Source organism: Phaenicophaeus curvirostris, chromosome 24 (assembly GCF_032191515.1).
Source record: "Phaenicophaeus curvirostris isolate KB17595 chromosome 24, BPBGC_Pcur_1.0, whole genome shotgun sequence".
NCBI classification, from domain to species: Eukaryota; Metazoa; Chordata; class Aves; order Cuculiformes; family Cuculidae; genus Phaenicophaeus; species Phaenicophaeus curvirostris.
Window position 1 is genome coordinate 5,143,552 of NC_091415.1, and position 16,337 is coordinate 5,159,888.

General features: G+C 49.7%; 1 protein-coding gene across 2 annotated transcripts in view; it reads right to left on the reverse strand.

Moving 5' to 3' along the window:
* C24H6orf89 (chromosome 24 C6orf89 homolog) overlaps positions 1-14,009 on the reverse strand; it is a 146,870-nt gene extending 132,861 nt beyond the window's left edge. The window contains exons 1-3 of one of the 2 annotated variants that reach the window (XM_069875803.1): positions 13,947-14,009; positions 9,536-9,743; positions 8,125-8,290 (exon numbers count right to left, since the gene is read on the reverse strand). In XM_069875803.1, the coding sequence (XP_069731904.1) occupies positions 8,125-8,290; positions 9,536-9,724 (355 nt within the window). In that variant the 5' untranslated portion in view covers positions 9,725-9,743; positions 13,947-14,009. Of the gene's footprint in view, positions 1-8,124; positions 8,291-9,535; positions 9,744-10,085; positions 10,237-13,946 lie in introns of those variants that run through there. The other variant, XM_069875804.1, reaches the window with a different exon arrangement.
* Positions 14,010-16,337: the final 2,328 nt, after the last annotated feature.

Genomic DNA, 16,337 nt, shown 5'->3' on the forward strand with positions numbered 1-16,337 from the left:
TGTAGAGTCGCACTAAGGTGGCTTGCTCCACAGCACTCAGGACTGCAAGGCTGAATAAGTCTCCAGCAGGCAAGCGACAGCCAGGTCTGCCCAGAAGTCTGGTCCAGGGGAAGAGGGACTCCCCCAGGATTTCACAGCCCCCTCCAAGTCTCGTGTTCTTACAGCTTGTTGCTACTGTCACCCATGATAACTAGAAGCAAGCTCCCCACATGGCTGTCTAATGCACCAAGCAGCTGCACAATGTGCAAAGGTTGGTTCCAAATCCCCAAGTCCCCTCACTTGAGAATCTTGCTGTTGCCCAGTCCCACTACACATCTCACTAGGGAGCAGTGCTAGGAGTGGTCAAGCAGCTTTCTCAAGCCTTGGATGAACTCAGGTGTCTCGAGAAAGACTGCCCAGTGCACTCAATACACCAGACATCGCTCTGTCCTTTCATAGGTCCCTTGCACAAACCTGGCTGCAAATGCTCATCAACACCCACAACACTTTTGGACTGTCCCTCACAGGACCCAACACACCATCAAGAGCTACACAAATACTTGCAGGTTGAGCAGGTGAACCTCAGGGCTCTCAAACAGCACAACCAACTCTGCGCTGACCAATTCAAATGTCAGATTGGGATGGGGGTGGACTCACCCAGGCCCAAGCCAGTGACTAATTTCTGGCACTGCACTGACAGCCACAGCCTTGTTCCTGTGTGCTACACCGAGAAGCTGCTGATCTCCGCATTTACAAGATCTCCCCACAGCTGCACATTTGTAAAAGCTTGGGAGTTTTTCAAGGTGGATCTGAAGAGACCCTTCAAAGGAAAAGATTAAGATCTCAGCCTACCCTCTGCTGTCTGCAATCACACCTCCCCCTCGGCCAAAGGGGCCTCTTGCAGAACCCTTGTGCGATATTTACCTCTGTTCGTTTTCATAGCAAAAGCCCACTACAAGCTCGTTCTTAAGAGCTTCTTAAGAGACAGTCCATCCCACCTGTAAGATTCCCAGAGATGAAGGGGCCACGAGATCCTCAGTGCTCTAATGTCCAACTACTCCCACCACAGAAGAGCAGCAGCTCTCCCTCCAGTTGGAAATACCAAGCTTCCAGATGCTGGATTTCACAGCACTGTTTTCCATTATTTTAAGGACAGGGATTTGCAAGGTCTAACCCTTAAATTCAAAGCAAAATTGCAGCTTATAACCCCCTGTTATTGCTTTGACAGCCAAAGAACACACAGGCCAGGCCATTCTTGCTCCCGAGACACGCCTTGCTGCGCTGGGACCACTGCGGACTTATAGGTACCAGACTCCTCAAGTCAATAGCATCTTACTTGTACTACGTCATTGCAGCAGGGTGGACTGTGTGCTTGTCACTGTGCCCCCTTCCCCAGCCCTTACAGAAAGATAAACAGGATTTTAGAAACTCAAAGCAATTTACAGATGTCAATTCACAATCACAGCCTATGACACGAGCAAATCTCATCATTCTTACTTTACAGACAGAAATTCAGAGCTGTGTGGGGCACACTTCAGAGGAGACATTCAGAGCGTTGTGTTGCAAAAGCAGCACTTCCCAAGCTTCAACCTTGCTGAAATTTTTCACCAGGCTAAAAATTAATTTGAGCATTTATAATGTCACATCAAAGTCAGGCTAAACTGGTGGTTTCTTAAGTCAGACAGGAATTATAAGGAGTGCTTATTAATTACAGTGTGGAAGTCCTGATTGAGGAATGCATCACAGTGGGGGGTTAAATACGTACTATGAAGAAGGTGCCTGTTCAGCACAAGATCCTCACCTCTTTCTCACATTCAACTTTTTTGTAGCTCTGAGTATACCAAATGTGTGATGCCAGGAGAAGAAAATACCTCCCGGTTTGGTTCATAGCATTTTCAGGAACAGCGAGCAACAAAATAACAGCTACAAATAAACCCATCAAGAAACACTTATTTTTGTTCTGGGTAAGAAGTCAACAGCTCGAAGAACTACTCATTCATTTTGCTAATGAGTAATGGCTGGTCAAACGACCGAAGGAGTATTAGTCAATCTCTAGCAAAGCACAACAATGATTTTGATCCAGCAAGACATTGTGAAATCAAGTCTGTTCAGCCTGTCTCAAGGGGAACTCACAGTCCACTGTGGTAAAAGAGCATTATTTCCAGGAGAAAACTGCACCTACCAACATAGGAAACTGAAGGCAGGGACCACACTGTCAGGAAAGGCTTCAAAGCCCTGCAGCCCTGTGTTCAGTTCTGAAGCCCTCAGCACAAGAAGGACATGGAGCTGTTGGAGCAAGTCCAGAGGAGGCCACGGAGATGACTGGAGGGCTGGAGCACCTCCCATACGAGGACAGGTTGAGAGTTGGGGGTGTTCAGCCTGGAGAAGAGAAGGCTCTGGGGGGACCTTAGAGCAGCTTCCAGCACTGAAAGGGGCTCCAGGAAAGCTGAGGAGGGGCTCTTGATCAGGGAGGGCAGGGGTAGGATGAGGGGGAATGGTTTTCAGCTTGCAAGAGGGGAGATTGAGATGAGATCTTGGGATGAAATGTTTTCCTGTGAGGGCAGGGATGCCCTGGCCCAGATTGCCCAGAGAAAGCATGGTTGCCCCATCCCTGGAGGTGTTCAAGGCCAAGCTGGATGGGGTTTGGAACAACCCGATCCAGTGGGAGCTGTCCCTGCCCATGGCAGGGGTTTAGAACTAGGTGGGCTTTAAAGTCCTTTCCGGTTCAAACCATTCCATGATAGTCCACTCCAGCCTGCACCTCTAGTTATTTGTCCTAGAAGGCAACTTGTGCTGCTCTGGCTTGGAGGAACAGAAAACTTTTGAAACAAATCCCTCCCAGTCGCTGCCACTTGCCCAACAGTGGCTTCAGCCTGTAAAAGGTTTGACACGCCTGTGTCCCTAGGGCAGGCAGCATTCTGCTAGGATGCTAAATACCTCTGCACAGGCCCTGAGGGCACAACCACTCTCTTTCCAAGGAAGCAAACCCAAAGCAAGAATTCATTTGCTCTGCAAATGAGGAAATAACTATATAAAATGAGGCATCAAAATATACAAGAAAAAGGAAGAGATTTTCATGTTCCAGATTACCACAATGATTGGGATTTAATTTACTCTCAGCAAATCCAAATAAACAGCCCACTGGCTGAGCGGAGGCCAAAGCAGAACGTGAAACCAGCTTGGCACCACCCTGCACTGCAGTCAGCCCTTTTTCCCCTCTTTGAACGATCCAATGCAGGTGTCTGTTGGTCATTCTCAGGTTGTATTATAAAGGGGTTGTTTATATACACACAAAAAAAGATCAGATAAACCAGCAGCTGTATGGCAAGGGGAAGGAACCCAGCACAGTGCCACAACCCACATCGCACTCACATCCACCTCAGAACGCTCCAGCCCCTGGACAGGTTGTGTGAGAACATCACAAAGACAAGAGCAAACCAGCTTGACTTTGCTTAGGGGGAACAAAAGAGTGAGATCCTTTGTGATCAAGAGGAGAAGGCCACGCTGAAGGCAGCAACAAGTTAGAAATCAGACCCTGCTTTACCTCCCAAGCAGCCTTATTGTGCAAGCTTTCCATTCAGAGCTGGCCCATGGTCCTTGGGCTCCTGCATCATCAAATCCAGCGGGTCAGGGCCGCAAAAGCCATGGGGAAAGGCTCCTGAATACCTGGGTGCTCAGCTCACATTGCACTCGAGAAGCAAAAGGTCCACCCTAGCGTAAGGCAGGTGCATGGGATGCTCCCTTTCTGCGCAGAGCTGCACCAAGGATAAAAAAAACACTTTGGGGCTACAATAAGAGAGGAAGAGAGGAGTGTGAGGAGCAGAGAGAAATGCAGCTGGCCCTTTGTGGGCTGCCTGCAAAGGGTTAAGAGCAGAAGAAGCCCGGCCCTGGCCAGGCACCAAGGCAAGGCTCCAGCTCAGTTGAAGGTGGCCAGCCAAGAGCCAGAGGCTGCCCTCTTCTCCCACTAACCCAGCCTGCTGTGACGCGTCCCCACAAACAGCTCTGGCACCTGGCAGGGACAAGGGCTGCTTAAAACCAGCTCCTGGTTCCTTTCTCTAAAGTAGATTATGTATAAACCCCACAAACATGATTTTAGCCCTGATGGTCTAGGCAAAAAGGAGTATTTAACATGAGGAGTCTTCTCCAAGCTGGGGGTAACAGGATCCCTCTTCCAGGCTACACGTGGGCTTGTGACTGATTTTAGGTGCTGAGTAGGTACTGAACAACTTGATTTTCAACTGTGCAGGATGCAGCCAGTCAGGATCAGGCCTCGTCATTAGAAGCAAAGTTCTTTGAGGTCATTACAAACCCCTGTTTATCAGTACAACGTGCAAATTGTCACGTTGTTGGATGAGTGCCTGATCAGCACCGACCGACTTGCTCTGCTGAGGACTTGTCCTATGTCAGAGAAGATAAACTGATTCAGGTTACACAGGCCTTACTTTCTGCTTCAAACCACGCTACAAGCCCTTGAGTTAACCCATGTGCCCACCAAAAAAAGCAGGTAGAGCCCAGAGAACTGCAAACCCATCGCCTCCCTGGGGCTACAGCAAGCACTGATCTGCCTGGCCAAGAGCTGCACGCAGTGGTGGTGAGAGGCGTTTCCCCCAGCCCGGAGCAGGCAGCGTGACCCAGCACTGGGGCTTTCACAAGCCCTGCATAAACACAAGCTCAGGAAGAGCAAATGCAAACCACATTTCCACAGAACTTTTCCCCAGCTGAAAAGACCCTGGTTCCTAGCCCTGGGAAAACAGCTGAAAAAGAGGCACGGACACCAAACCCACGGGTCTAAGAATCAGCTTGGAAGAAACAAAGAGTGGGAACATTAGTTTTAATACGGGAATTGATCCGGGGGAGAAAGCCGGCAAACAACAGAGCAGAGACACAGGCAAAAAGGAAATTTACTTTGGACCTAATCCTACAAACTTAATGCAAGAGAGCTTTGCGGACACTGCTTCTCACCTCAGCTGCTCCAAGGTCCACCCACAGCCATTAACAGACAGGCAGCCCTTGTCATCTACAGCATGGCTCTTGGGGTGGAAGGGACAAGGAGGAAGGTGAAGGTGAAGGCAGGTCACACTGAATCAAAGGGAGCAGTATCCTGCACCCCTGCTCCTCCCCAAACCTCAGCATCACTCTAACATGGGGCTCTGGCTCTCAGGAGAAACCAGGCACCCGAGCTCCCTTTGTTCTACAACACATACCTGGCTGCTCAGCCCACATCCACCAGGAGACCGGGCTCCAACCTGCAATCCCGGAGACAGGAAAGCTGCCCCAAGCCCACAACTCCCTAAGCAGGCTCAGGAGGAACAGTGTAGCCTCAGACCGCATCCTCACGCAGGCAGGCTGCTCCTGCCTGCCGAGGTGGCTTCAGGCTCAGAGGAAGCAAACTGGACCACCCATGCACCCACCCTGGCCACGGCCGGGCTCTGTCTGCACCAAGTTTGGCGGCGTGGATGAGGGAAGGCTGCCAGCACTGCCGGTGGGCCAAGGCAGCCTCCAAACTACTAACAGGTGGCTTTCAACAAGAACAGCCCAAGCTGGGTTTGAACCGGTGCCCGAGCACAGAGAGCTCCAAGTTTCATCCTCAGCCCCCTCAAAATTTTCATCTACCACGATCTACAGAGAGAAAAGGAGTCCGTACATCGAGTCCCTTGGTTAGGGTTTTCTCTGCTGCTCAAACTCCATGGATGATGCCATCTTCTAGGCCAGCACGCACCAGAGAACACCAGACCTGCTTGCAGGATATCCCAGCCTTGAGCTCACATCAGCAAACAGGACAGCAATTTGTATCATAGAATCACAGAATGGTTTGGGTTGGAAGGGACCTCAAAGCCCATTCAGTTCCACCCCTGCCATGGTCAGGGACACCTCCCACTGGATCAGGGGCTCCAAGACTCATCCAACCTGGCCTTGAACACCTTCATGGGATGGGGCAGCCACCACCGCTCTGGGCAACCTGGGCCAGGGCCTCCCCACCCTCACAGGAAAATGTTTCTTCCTAAGAGCTCATCTCATTCTCCTCGAAAATCTGAAAACCGGTCCCCTCATCCTATCCCTGCACTCCATGATAAATAAATAGCCCCTGCCCAACTTTCTTTACCCCTTCCCTTCCGCAGACCACAAGTCCAAAATTAAGGGCAAAACTTCACATCATGCACAAGGCAGGGCTGAAAGAGCTTGGGAGACCACATCAAACTCCCTCTCCAGATCCCTCTTGGATGGCTTTACTGCAGTCCAGTCAGCAGCAAGCCGCGAAGGTGACACCAGTGCTGCTGGGACAGCCCCAGGGGCCACAGCTGCCTGTCAGGAAGCCAGGATGTGAGGGATTCCCAAAGGAACTCAGCCAAGGTTCAGGCTGGGTGCTGCCCTCTCACATTCAAATACCCAGGGTCCAGTCCCGTTCCTTTTGCTGCGGCAGGATCAAAGCTACCCCAGTCATCTGTAGCGCCTCTGTTAATTGGGAGTCACTTTGGATTCACCACAGCCTCATACGGCTGGAAAAACAGCATGAGAACTGCCGCATCCCCTCCTTACCGTCCTTTCCCCAGAGCTGGCTTGCTGCCCAGCCTATTGCTCATCGCTTCAGAACATTTCCGGGACTTCTGGAGGCATGAGAAGTTTTATATGCATTGAAACAACAACCTCACATCCCTCCTCTCCATCCGTCCTTCCGTTCCCCTTTCCCCTGCTCCTTTGGATATTCCCTGTCTCCTACCCCTTCAGCAGTAGCCCAGATTCACCCCTTCTCTTATCTTCAGAGCAAGACGCTCATAATTTCAGGCAGCCTCTGTCCTAGAAAGCTTCTCCTGCCCCTAGGAACTGCGCTCTCCCTGTCCAAGGGGGCCCTGCAGCATCTGAAGGAAGAACCTGGCAACTTTCTGAACAGAATTTGACTGAACAAATACAAGTATTAAAGCTCCCATTGGTTTCCTTATCCATACAGAAGCATAGGGGTGCGCACAAACCCACGTCTAAGGTACATAAGCAGGCTGCTCTTGTCAAGTGGTTATCAAAGCCATCTCCTCGCCTTTGTTTTTTCCTCCCTGGGAGGGATTCCAGCGTTTAAGGAAGGAGAGGAACAATGAGGGATGCCCCATCCCACCCATACCAACCCAGACAACAGCAATCCCATGTGTCAGCGGAAGAGAGGGAGACACACAGAGAACACAGAGAACGGGTGCTGGCATTTCAGGGCACCCTTTTTTTAGCTACGGCAGGAAGGTCAGAGCCAGAACAGACAACCCTGATACAATGAACTGCTGAAGCTAAATATAAACCTGTTGAGGGCATGGATACAGGAGTTTGTTTTTACAGTGAACCAACAGACGATCAACACTGTGCCACATCCTCGCTCAAAATAATTCACTGCTTTATCATTCCTGACAGCCTTTGTGTTTTATCAAAGAGGCAGAGGCCATGCTTACGCCCACGTGCCAGTCTAAATCAGTGGAAACGATTATCTGGGAATGAGACCTACTCAAACTTTTCCATTTCTATTATGCCAGTCTCGGAAAATCTGTTATGTTCCCCTCCTGTGATGGGACCACCTCATTTGGAGCCACTTATCTAGCTTCCTCATGCACATATGTTGCCCTTAGTGTTACGTTAACTCCTATAAACACCCTCGCTCTCAAGCGCACAGTCCCTCCCCAGTACTCCAGTTGGTAAAAAGTACTTTTCCTTAAGGAGGGTCACATATTGAGGTTTCTACACTTTGCTCACAAATAAAGATTTGGTTAATAAACTGGCTTTGCCTGCTTGCTTGGGAAAGAGAAAAAGGGTAACATTTACCCAGCATAGCTATCTCAGTGCGATCCTCAAATCTGCAGAGACTCTGGAAGGAATGGGAACTCTTGTAGAAGAGAAAACCCAAGGTGTTAAAAGCAAGGAACAGAAAATGTGTGAGAACAAAATGGTGACGTTAGAGATAAAATGTGCTTAAGCCCCAGTGAATGGAAGGAAAAGCGCCCTAGTTAGAATTTCGGATGCTATTTTTAAGGAAAAAGAGAAAGCCATGGTGCCAGGTCAGTAACACGTTTGTTATTCAGTGCTCAGGAAGACACTCAAATGATTCACATGGCTGATATTTTACTTGGTATTTCTTGCTAGGCTTATGTTAGGGCAGAGAAAGCATTTCCTTACTCTCCAGCATGTACTTCTTGGCAATAGGCAGAGAGAGAAGGCGGATGTGACCGACGAGGGAGCCCCAGGCATGGGCTCTGGAGAGTGGAGCTTCAGGCGGCAGAGGGCTGTATGGCTGGATCACGAAGTAAACAGTCAGCAAGACCAGTCCCAGTGTAAGCACGCCCTGTGAGAGACAACAGAGACATAATTAATTATACTGCAGGGAGCTGATATGTCTCTAAAACAGGACACACCTTCTGGCTGGTATCAAAGGGCTGTGCCTGGGTGTTGCAAGAAGAACACACTTGCTGCGGCTCAGTGTTCAATTGCAATGCTAGTTATGTACAGAGAATTCTTACTCAGTTTGATTGTTACAGCCATCCAAGGACAAATTAACCAGCCTTCAGACTCAAGCCACACAACTCTGTCCTTATATCTTAGCACTGCAAATAATCCAGGGTCAGAGCAATGAGGATCATCCGCTTCCGATTCCTCCCACCTAACCAAATAAAAGCTTGTGCTTTTGCCATACCTCTTACACAAGGTTTTCAAGGCTTTTTGCAAACATCCGTCAAGCCTCGAAACACTGGCAGAGTTGGCACCAGCTCCCTCCTCCAGAGCAGAATCCCAAATAAGCCTTAAAGAGATGACGTGATGTGTTTCTCTCCCCAGCCAAAGTCAAAGTGAATCAAGAGCAAAACCAAGAACAGAAGCTGAAAGTTCAAGCTTCCAGATTCCTGTCCTGCTGCCTCCTTTTACAGCTTTTTATAGGACATGAGGAAGAAAGCTTGGATTTTTTTTTCTAAACAGAAACCATTGTGATGATTTTATAAAGATGACTCTGAAATATTACTGAATATTATGCCATTGGAAAGGTTTCCATCCCTGTACCAAACATTTCAAACCTAACAACAGCATCCTTCCAGTTGCTTTGCAAAACTTTTTACAGTGTTATTTAATTAAGGGTCTCATTTTTTTATATCAAGCATCATGGCAAGAGGTTTATTTTATAGACTAGATGGAGAATAAAGACAGATAGAAACTCGTGACAGCATCAGAAACAGAAGGTGGAGCTCTTCATTACTCATCCCTAAACTTCAATGATCTCCCTCCTTCCTCACATTTTCAATGAGATTGCTGACACTGGGAATCTTTGCCTAAAGAATCAATTCAAAAGCCTCACTTCTTACTAATTTAAGGAGAAAAAGGTGCTGACATGTTAAACTTTCAACACACAGAAGCAATTTCAAATCTCAGTCTTCCGTTTTCAAACCAGCGCGTGTGATGAAGGAAGCTACATTTCACAGCTTTCTAAATAAAGGACTCGGAAAAATTCATCAAGAAAATGCAATGGGAAATAAAAGGCTCAGGTGCAAAAGTAGAACTTCTGACCCTCAGACAGTCTGCACACACACAAAAGACATCTTACCTTGTAGAGAGCTACTAAGATAGGGTACCGCGGAGGTTCTCTTTGGGGTTCATTTCTTTCCAAGAGCTGCTTGATGAATTTCTCAATGGCTTTTTCCGACATCCCACACTGGTGGCCAGTTTGCCTCACCAGATCAATCGTCTCCGATAGCTTGTCATAGATGCTGAGCTCATTGGCCAAAAGCTCCATGGCCTCTGATGAAAAATCCCTGTGGAGAGATTCAGTTCGTTAACAGAAAACACACTCCAGCCATACAGCTCAACACCAGCGCGTGCGGAGAGATCACAGGAACATCGCAACGTCTAGGCAAGGAGGAAGGCTTCCCGAAGCAAACCTGTTTGCAGCCAAAGGCTCAACGCTTCCCTGCAGTCCTAACAGTCTCTGCGGGTTCAATCTCCCAGGGACTGAAAGAAGCCGTGAAATTTCCCGACAAGAGAAGAACCAGCTGAGATTCGCAGCTTATGTAAATGAACAAAGCTTCCCAGAAATGAATGAAACTCCATTTATTCATCTATTCCAAATGAATCCATCCCATAAAGCGATTGCTCACCCAGTACAAGAGCCAGCAATACAAAGCTGATCATCACATACAGCAGCCAAGCTAAGCTCTCCCGCGCTATAATTTCAGTCGCTTATTTTAGGGTAGATTTGTTTTCATCAAATCCCCTGTCAGGAAGGAGAACAGGACAGAGCAATAAGCAGCATGCGTGGGGCAAAGTTCAACAGCTTACAATTTGTTTAAATTTTCGCAACCCTATGTCCAGGCCAACTGATAATTGAGTAATAGTAACGTGATAGCAGCATGCTCTGCAGGCAACAAAAGCTCCTGTGTTCCTTGGAAAGTTTGCCTGCAGGTCATTCGCATGCAGAAATGCCACAGAACTAAATACCACAGCAAGAACTGTATTGTGAACGCCAGGCAGAGACAAAATGGCATTTGACAGCAAATTATTTCCCACCATGACATTTCAACAAGGAAGCTTGTAAGAACACACCTATAAGTGATCAACATTAAGATGCTAAAAAAAGAAACACATTCCTCTACCGCCCCCCCTGCCTGCCACAAAAGCAGAGCCTCGTGATACCGAGAGCGGCAGATGGGCTAAAGAAAAGATGCAAAGAAATTGCTGGACAAGCAAATAGCTGCCAACGTTGAGAATCCCATTGTCAGAGAGACATTTAGGCTTGGAAAAAACACTGCTTGAGGAAAGAAAGCAGCTGTGAGGTCTTGCTTTGCCTCTTGTTTCTGAGCTGGGAAAACGCTAACCTAGATCAAAGTGTGACAAGTGAAAAGTCTTTCTGGAGACACAGTTTAGCGATGAATTGCCCTGGAAAGCACAAGGGGGGACCAACACACGAAAACACAAGCAGCACAACCAGCATATCCCGCTCTTAGCTGGCAACAGGAATCAGGCCCCTGTCCCCTTTTGCTCCAGGTTCTGGATCCCACGTGCTGCTTCACCCACCTCGCTCTGCAAAGCCTCTCGCTGCACTGCAAGATTTGTATTAACTTCACACAGGTCCTCTCTGCACACACCTACAGCACAGCCTGCGTTTTAAAAGCACAAATCTGGTTTGCTCGCTCAATAACAAGCTGACAAGCACCGCGTAACTCGTTCTGGCTGCTCCCACGTGACAGATCAGCTCTATATGTATGTATGGGGCGAAAAATAAGATTCTCTGTTAGGCAGACAAACTTTAAATTTTATTTGCTGCTAAAGAACCAGCAGACAGCTCTCCCCCTAAACTATGGGCTTCTGCAAGCAGTCAGAACTCAAGAAGTTGCATTTTTAATATCTTTTTTCTGCAGCGTTAGGGTGTAATTTCAGAAAAAAAACCACTTTTCAACAGGACTACCAGCTTCAGCAGTCACTCTTCTACCCACAGGCTCAGCTCCCTGTTCTGCTCTTGCACATTTGTTTATGTGGTCACATGGTGAATCAGATCAGGAAAATGATCTGGCTGAAAAGTAACTCCTATTTGTTTGGTCAGCAGCTGCCTAAACATCCAACTCAAGCAGTTCATGTCAGATGTTACATTAACATTAGTGTCAAATATCTAGCCACAGCCTTAGAAACATCAGAAGAGTAAAATAACAAATTAAAACCTAACCCCAAGCACGCAATGAGAACACGCTGCACTACATTACCAGGCTAATTAGCTCCTGGCCCTATTCTACAGCCATTCCTTGTGTTCCATGCAAATATTTGTCCCAGATCTTACCACCTGAGCAGCCCCACGGGCTGGCAAAGCTGCCCCAAAGCAGGTTTCATCAATAATATCTCATTATAGATCCTAAGCTCTCCAAGGCAGGGACCTTTTCTTCTTGTCTGTAAAACACCTGGCACACACTTGGCTCTATAAATACAATAAATTGCTTTACTAACTCTTTCATTTATGTAATACCCTGATCCATACAACAAGCAAGAGCTAGCATATCTGCAGGATATCAAATGCCTTTTTTCCCCAGCTTTTATGATCACTTTAGTTGCCTTGACACTGCAACCAGTGTGCTAAACGGTCTGAAAGGTTATCTAGTTTCCCCATGGCCCTGTGTGCCAAAGCTTTCACCTGTAAAGCTCTCCTGAGCTCAATTCCAGCAGATTCAGCAAGATTCCCCTGCTTAGAACCACTTGAAACAATTATCCTTACAGAAATGCTGTCAAACACAGCAGTTTCCCCCTTTCCAAACAGCAGAAGCATCCCGCTACGATAAAATCATAGAAACAGAGAATGGTTTGAGTTGGAAGGGACCTTAAAAGATCCCAGTTCTGGGGATCTGTATTCAACCCTTAGCAAACCCCTCTGCAGACAACCCCTGCGAGTCACACAGACACCAAAACCAACGCTGCTTCCTGGCAAAATCAACAGTAACCCACGTCCTCAGCTGGGAAACACGGCAGCAGGCTCTCACATTGCTTTGAGAACAGATGACGCCTTAAACCCAACCAAAAAACTCATTATTTCCCTTCTTATCACAACACACTGACAAAGCAATCCCAACAGGCTACTGTACCCGTCAGATGCGCGCACTGAAGGAGTCACAGCAGCCCCTCAGAGATAGGCTTTGCAAGGAGGGAACTCAGACGTTAGCGCTATTTTTGACGAACTCCACTACCCAAGGAGGACTAAACAACTCTCTCCACAAGCATAGACAGCAATAGAACCCGGCCTGCTGGTTTTCCAGCCAAGCATCCAGTCCTACCCACAAACCCAAGGCACGGCTGAGTGGTGGGACTTAGAAAGCTCAGTATTTAGAAAGAATCGCTGTCAGAAAAGTCTTTAAAAGCTCGATCGCCTTGCTAGTGACACAGCAATATGAATAAACCCACACTCTCTGCTCTAACCCTGACTGAGCTGCCTGTGCCCTGCGTAGGGGTCAATATTGAGAGAGAATCACTGTCAGAGGAGCCTGTCAAATGGAAAGCTTGCTCACCTTGCTGCTACCTGGCACAGCGATATAAATAAACCCATATTCTCTGCTATAACACCAATAGTGCTGCCTGCCCTGCTCAGGGCTCTACCCCGTGACGCCCCCAATAGCCCCAGGACCTCTAAGACCTCTCCCCCAGCACCCACCTGAGCTCATGAACACCTTCAGGCCCCTCCAGGACCTGCCTGAAGCCCCTCTTAGCATCCTCAGACCCCGCTGGGAACACTGAAACCTCTCTCCCAGCACCCACCTGAGCCCATGAACACCTTGAGACTCTCCCACATCCCCTGCCTAACGCCCTCGTTATTCAGAGAGCCCCACAAAACACCTGAACCCCCAGCACCCTCACACCCCCCAGCACACTCAGAACTCCTGGGAATGATAAGACGTTCCGCCCATCACCCACCTGAGCCCATGAACACCTTCAGAACCCCCCACAGCCCCTGCCTAACCCCCCCCCCATTACCCACAGAGCCCTCAACAACCACCTGAGCCCCCAGCACCCTCACCTCCCCCTGCACCCTCAGAATCCCTGGGAACGAGAAGATGTCCCTTCCATCATCCACACGAGCCCATGAACACCCTGAGACTCGTCTCCATCCCCTGCCTAACCCCCTCATTACTCACAGAGCCCCCAACAACCACCTGAACCTCCAGCGCCCTCACACCCCTCCCGGGAACAATAAAACCTCCTCTCCATCACCCACCCGAGCCCACGAACACCTTCAGACGCCTCCAAGACCTGCTTGAAGCCCTCAGCACCCACACACACACCCTGGGAAGGCCAAAACCTCCCTCCCTGCACCCACCTGCGCCCTCAAACACCTTCAGACCCCCCAGGACCCGTTCGAACCCCCATCACCCGGGTAACGTCCCCCCCCTCGGAGGGCATCGCCTTTATTCCTCCCGGAGGCAGAGCAGCCCCAGCCCGGCCCCTGGGCGATTAACCCCCGTGCCCGGAGCGCCCCCCCAGCTCACCCCGTTCCACCGCCCCGGCTGCGGCTCCGCCCGCGAGGGAGGCGGCCCCGCCCGCCCCGCCGCTTCCGGTGCCGCTTCCGGTGCCACTTCCGCTTCCGGTTCTAGTTCCGCCGCGGGCCGGCACGGGGGCGGGGGGGGCGCGGATCCCAGAGCGCAGCCCCCTCGGGGCCCGTAAGACCCCAGCGGCATCCACAGCGAAACCCTCTCCGTGTCCTCACAGCACCCGCGAGAGGCTGAAACACCCCCGGAGTCCCTGAGTCCCAGGATTCAGAGCGCAGCCCCCCCACCCTGGTGTCCTCGGAGCACCCAGAAGAGCCTAAAGGACCCCTGGAGTCCCTGGGACCCCCACTAGCATCGATAATGCAGCCCCCCTGTAACCTCACAGCACCCACCAGAGCCCAAAGCACCCCGCGTGTCCCCAGGACCCTGTCATCAGCCACAATGCACCCTCCTCAGTGTCCCTGAGGCCCCAACAGCCTCCGCAATGCAGCCCCCCTGCAACCTCAGCACCCACGAGAGACTAAAGCATCCCCAGTGTCCCCAGGACCCCCACTAGCATCCAGAAAGCAGCTCCCTGTTGTCCCCGAGACCCCGCCAGCATCCACAGTGCAGCCCCCACCCCGTAACCTCACAGCACCCACCAGAGCCCAAAGCAACCCCAGTGTCCCCAGGACTCGGCATCATCCACAACGCAGCCCCCCCAGGGTTCCTGAGATGCCACCATCATCCAGAACGCAGCCCCTGGTGTCCCTGAGAGCCCAACAGCAGCCCGCCCAGGCATCCCCGCCCCACCTCGCCTCTGAAAAAGAAGCATTTACAGTTTAAAGCTAAAGGAAGGTGGTTCAGAGCACCTTGGCACACAGGTTACCTAGGGAATGTTCTTCCGTAGTCTATTCTGTTGACAGAATTGAGGGGACAAGTGTCTCCTCATTAGAGGGCACAAAGTCTCCAGTCATAGAATAGTTTGGGTTGGAAGGGACCTCAAAGCCCTTTCAGGTCCACACCCCCTGCCATGGGCAGGGACACCTCCCACTGGATCAGGGGCTCCAAGCCCCATCCAACCTGGCCTTGAACCCCTCCAGGGATGGGGCAGCCACCAGTGCTCTGGGCAACCTGTTCCAGGGCCTCCCCACCCTCCTACTGAAGAAATTCTTCCATATGTCTAGCCAAAATCTGCCCCTCTCCAGTTTATCCCCATTGCCCCTCATCCCATCCCTCCAAGCCTTTGTAAACAGCCCCTCCCCAGCTTTCAGTGGTGGCTGCCCCATCCCTGGAGGGGTTCAAGGCCAGGTTGGATGGGGCTTGGAGCCCCTGATCCAGTAGGAGGTGCCCATGGCAGGGGGGTTAGAACTGGATGGGCTTTGAGGTCCCTTCCAGTGCAAACCATTCTATCCTTCAATGATTCTACTATTCTGGGGTGGGAACGTCTGCTGGGATCATGAATTATTAAAGGTGAAAGATGCTTTTGACTGCATTGTGCTGATCATGTTTTCCAACCTACTGTGTTGCCTTCCTGGTGTTTCTCTCAACCTGTCAATGAAAAATTCATTGCCAAGTTTGGAGGGGAGGTCTGGAGCGGAGTAGCACTTGGTTTATGCGACACCTTTGGGCATGAACTCAATCCTTTTTCTAGACCCAATGTCCAGTGGACTGAGACATTCCTTTTCTGCCTGCTGTTCTCTGAAGCTTTTCTTCTGCGGATCCCTCTTCTGGGCCCTGTCCAAACTCCCTGATCTTTCCTTGCAGCACAAATATTGCCCAGTTTAAAGGAATTGCTGCATCTGCTGCCATCTAATGGGAGGATTTAGCCTTGGGGACATCAACACTTTCTTTTTCATAGCAAATAAAAACTTTTTCCTGCACCATCCTGACGCCACCAGGCCACTATGCTTTGCCAGAATATAAATAATAAGGCAGCAAAAGCAAACCTATCTGAGGAGAATTTTCTCCCCCGAATCTCATGGGAGCACCGTCTTTAAATACATCTGCTGAACTGCTAGAGGATGCGGCAACCCGTGTGATGGAGAAAAATACTAAAATATAACACTTGTATTGCTGTTTATTCACTCAGCATCTCTTTCTCTGCAAAAAAAATCCATAGTTCTTGGCACCAAGCTGCAAAAAGAAAAAGCCTTTGAAACTGTAATATATACTTTTTCAGATTCTTTACCCTGGCTTTTCAAAACCATCCGGTACTTTATAAAACAGCTTGCTGCATCCTCAGATTTGCTGCAACGGGGCAAGAATCTGCAATAAAAAAAGATCTTGCAAGCATTTATCTGCTCACATACCACCCACCCCAGGGCTCCTTCTGTTATCCTAAATGTGCTCTCAGGGCTTTGGAATCTTTTAAGCCAAGGTTTTTAGCAGTTTTCTATCAAGACCCGTCAC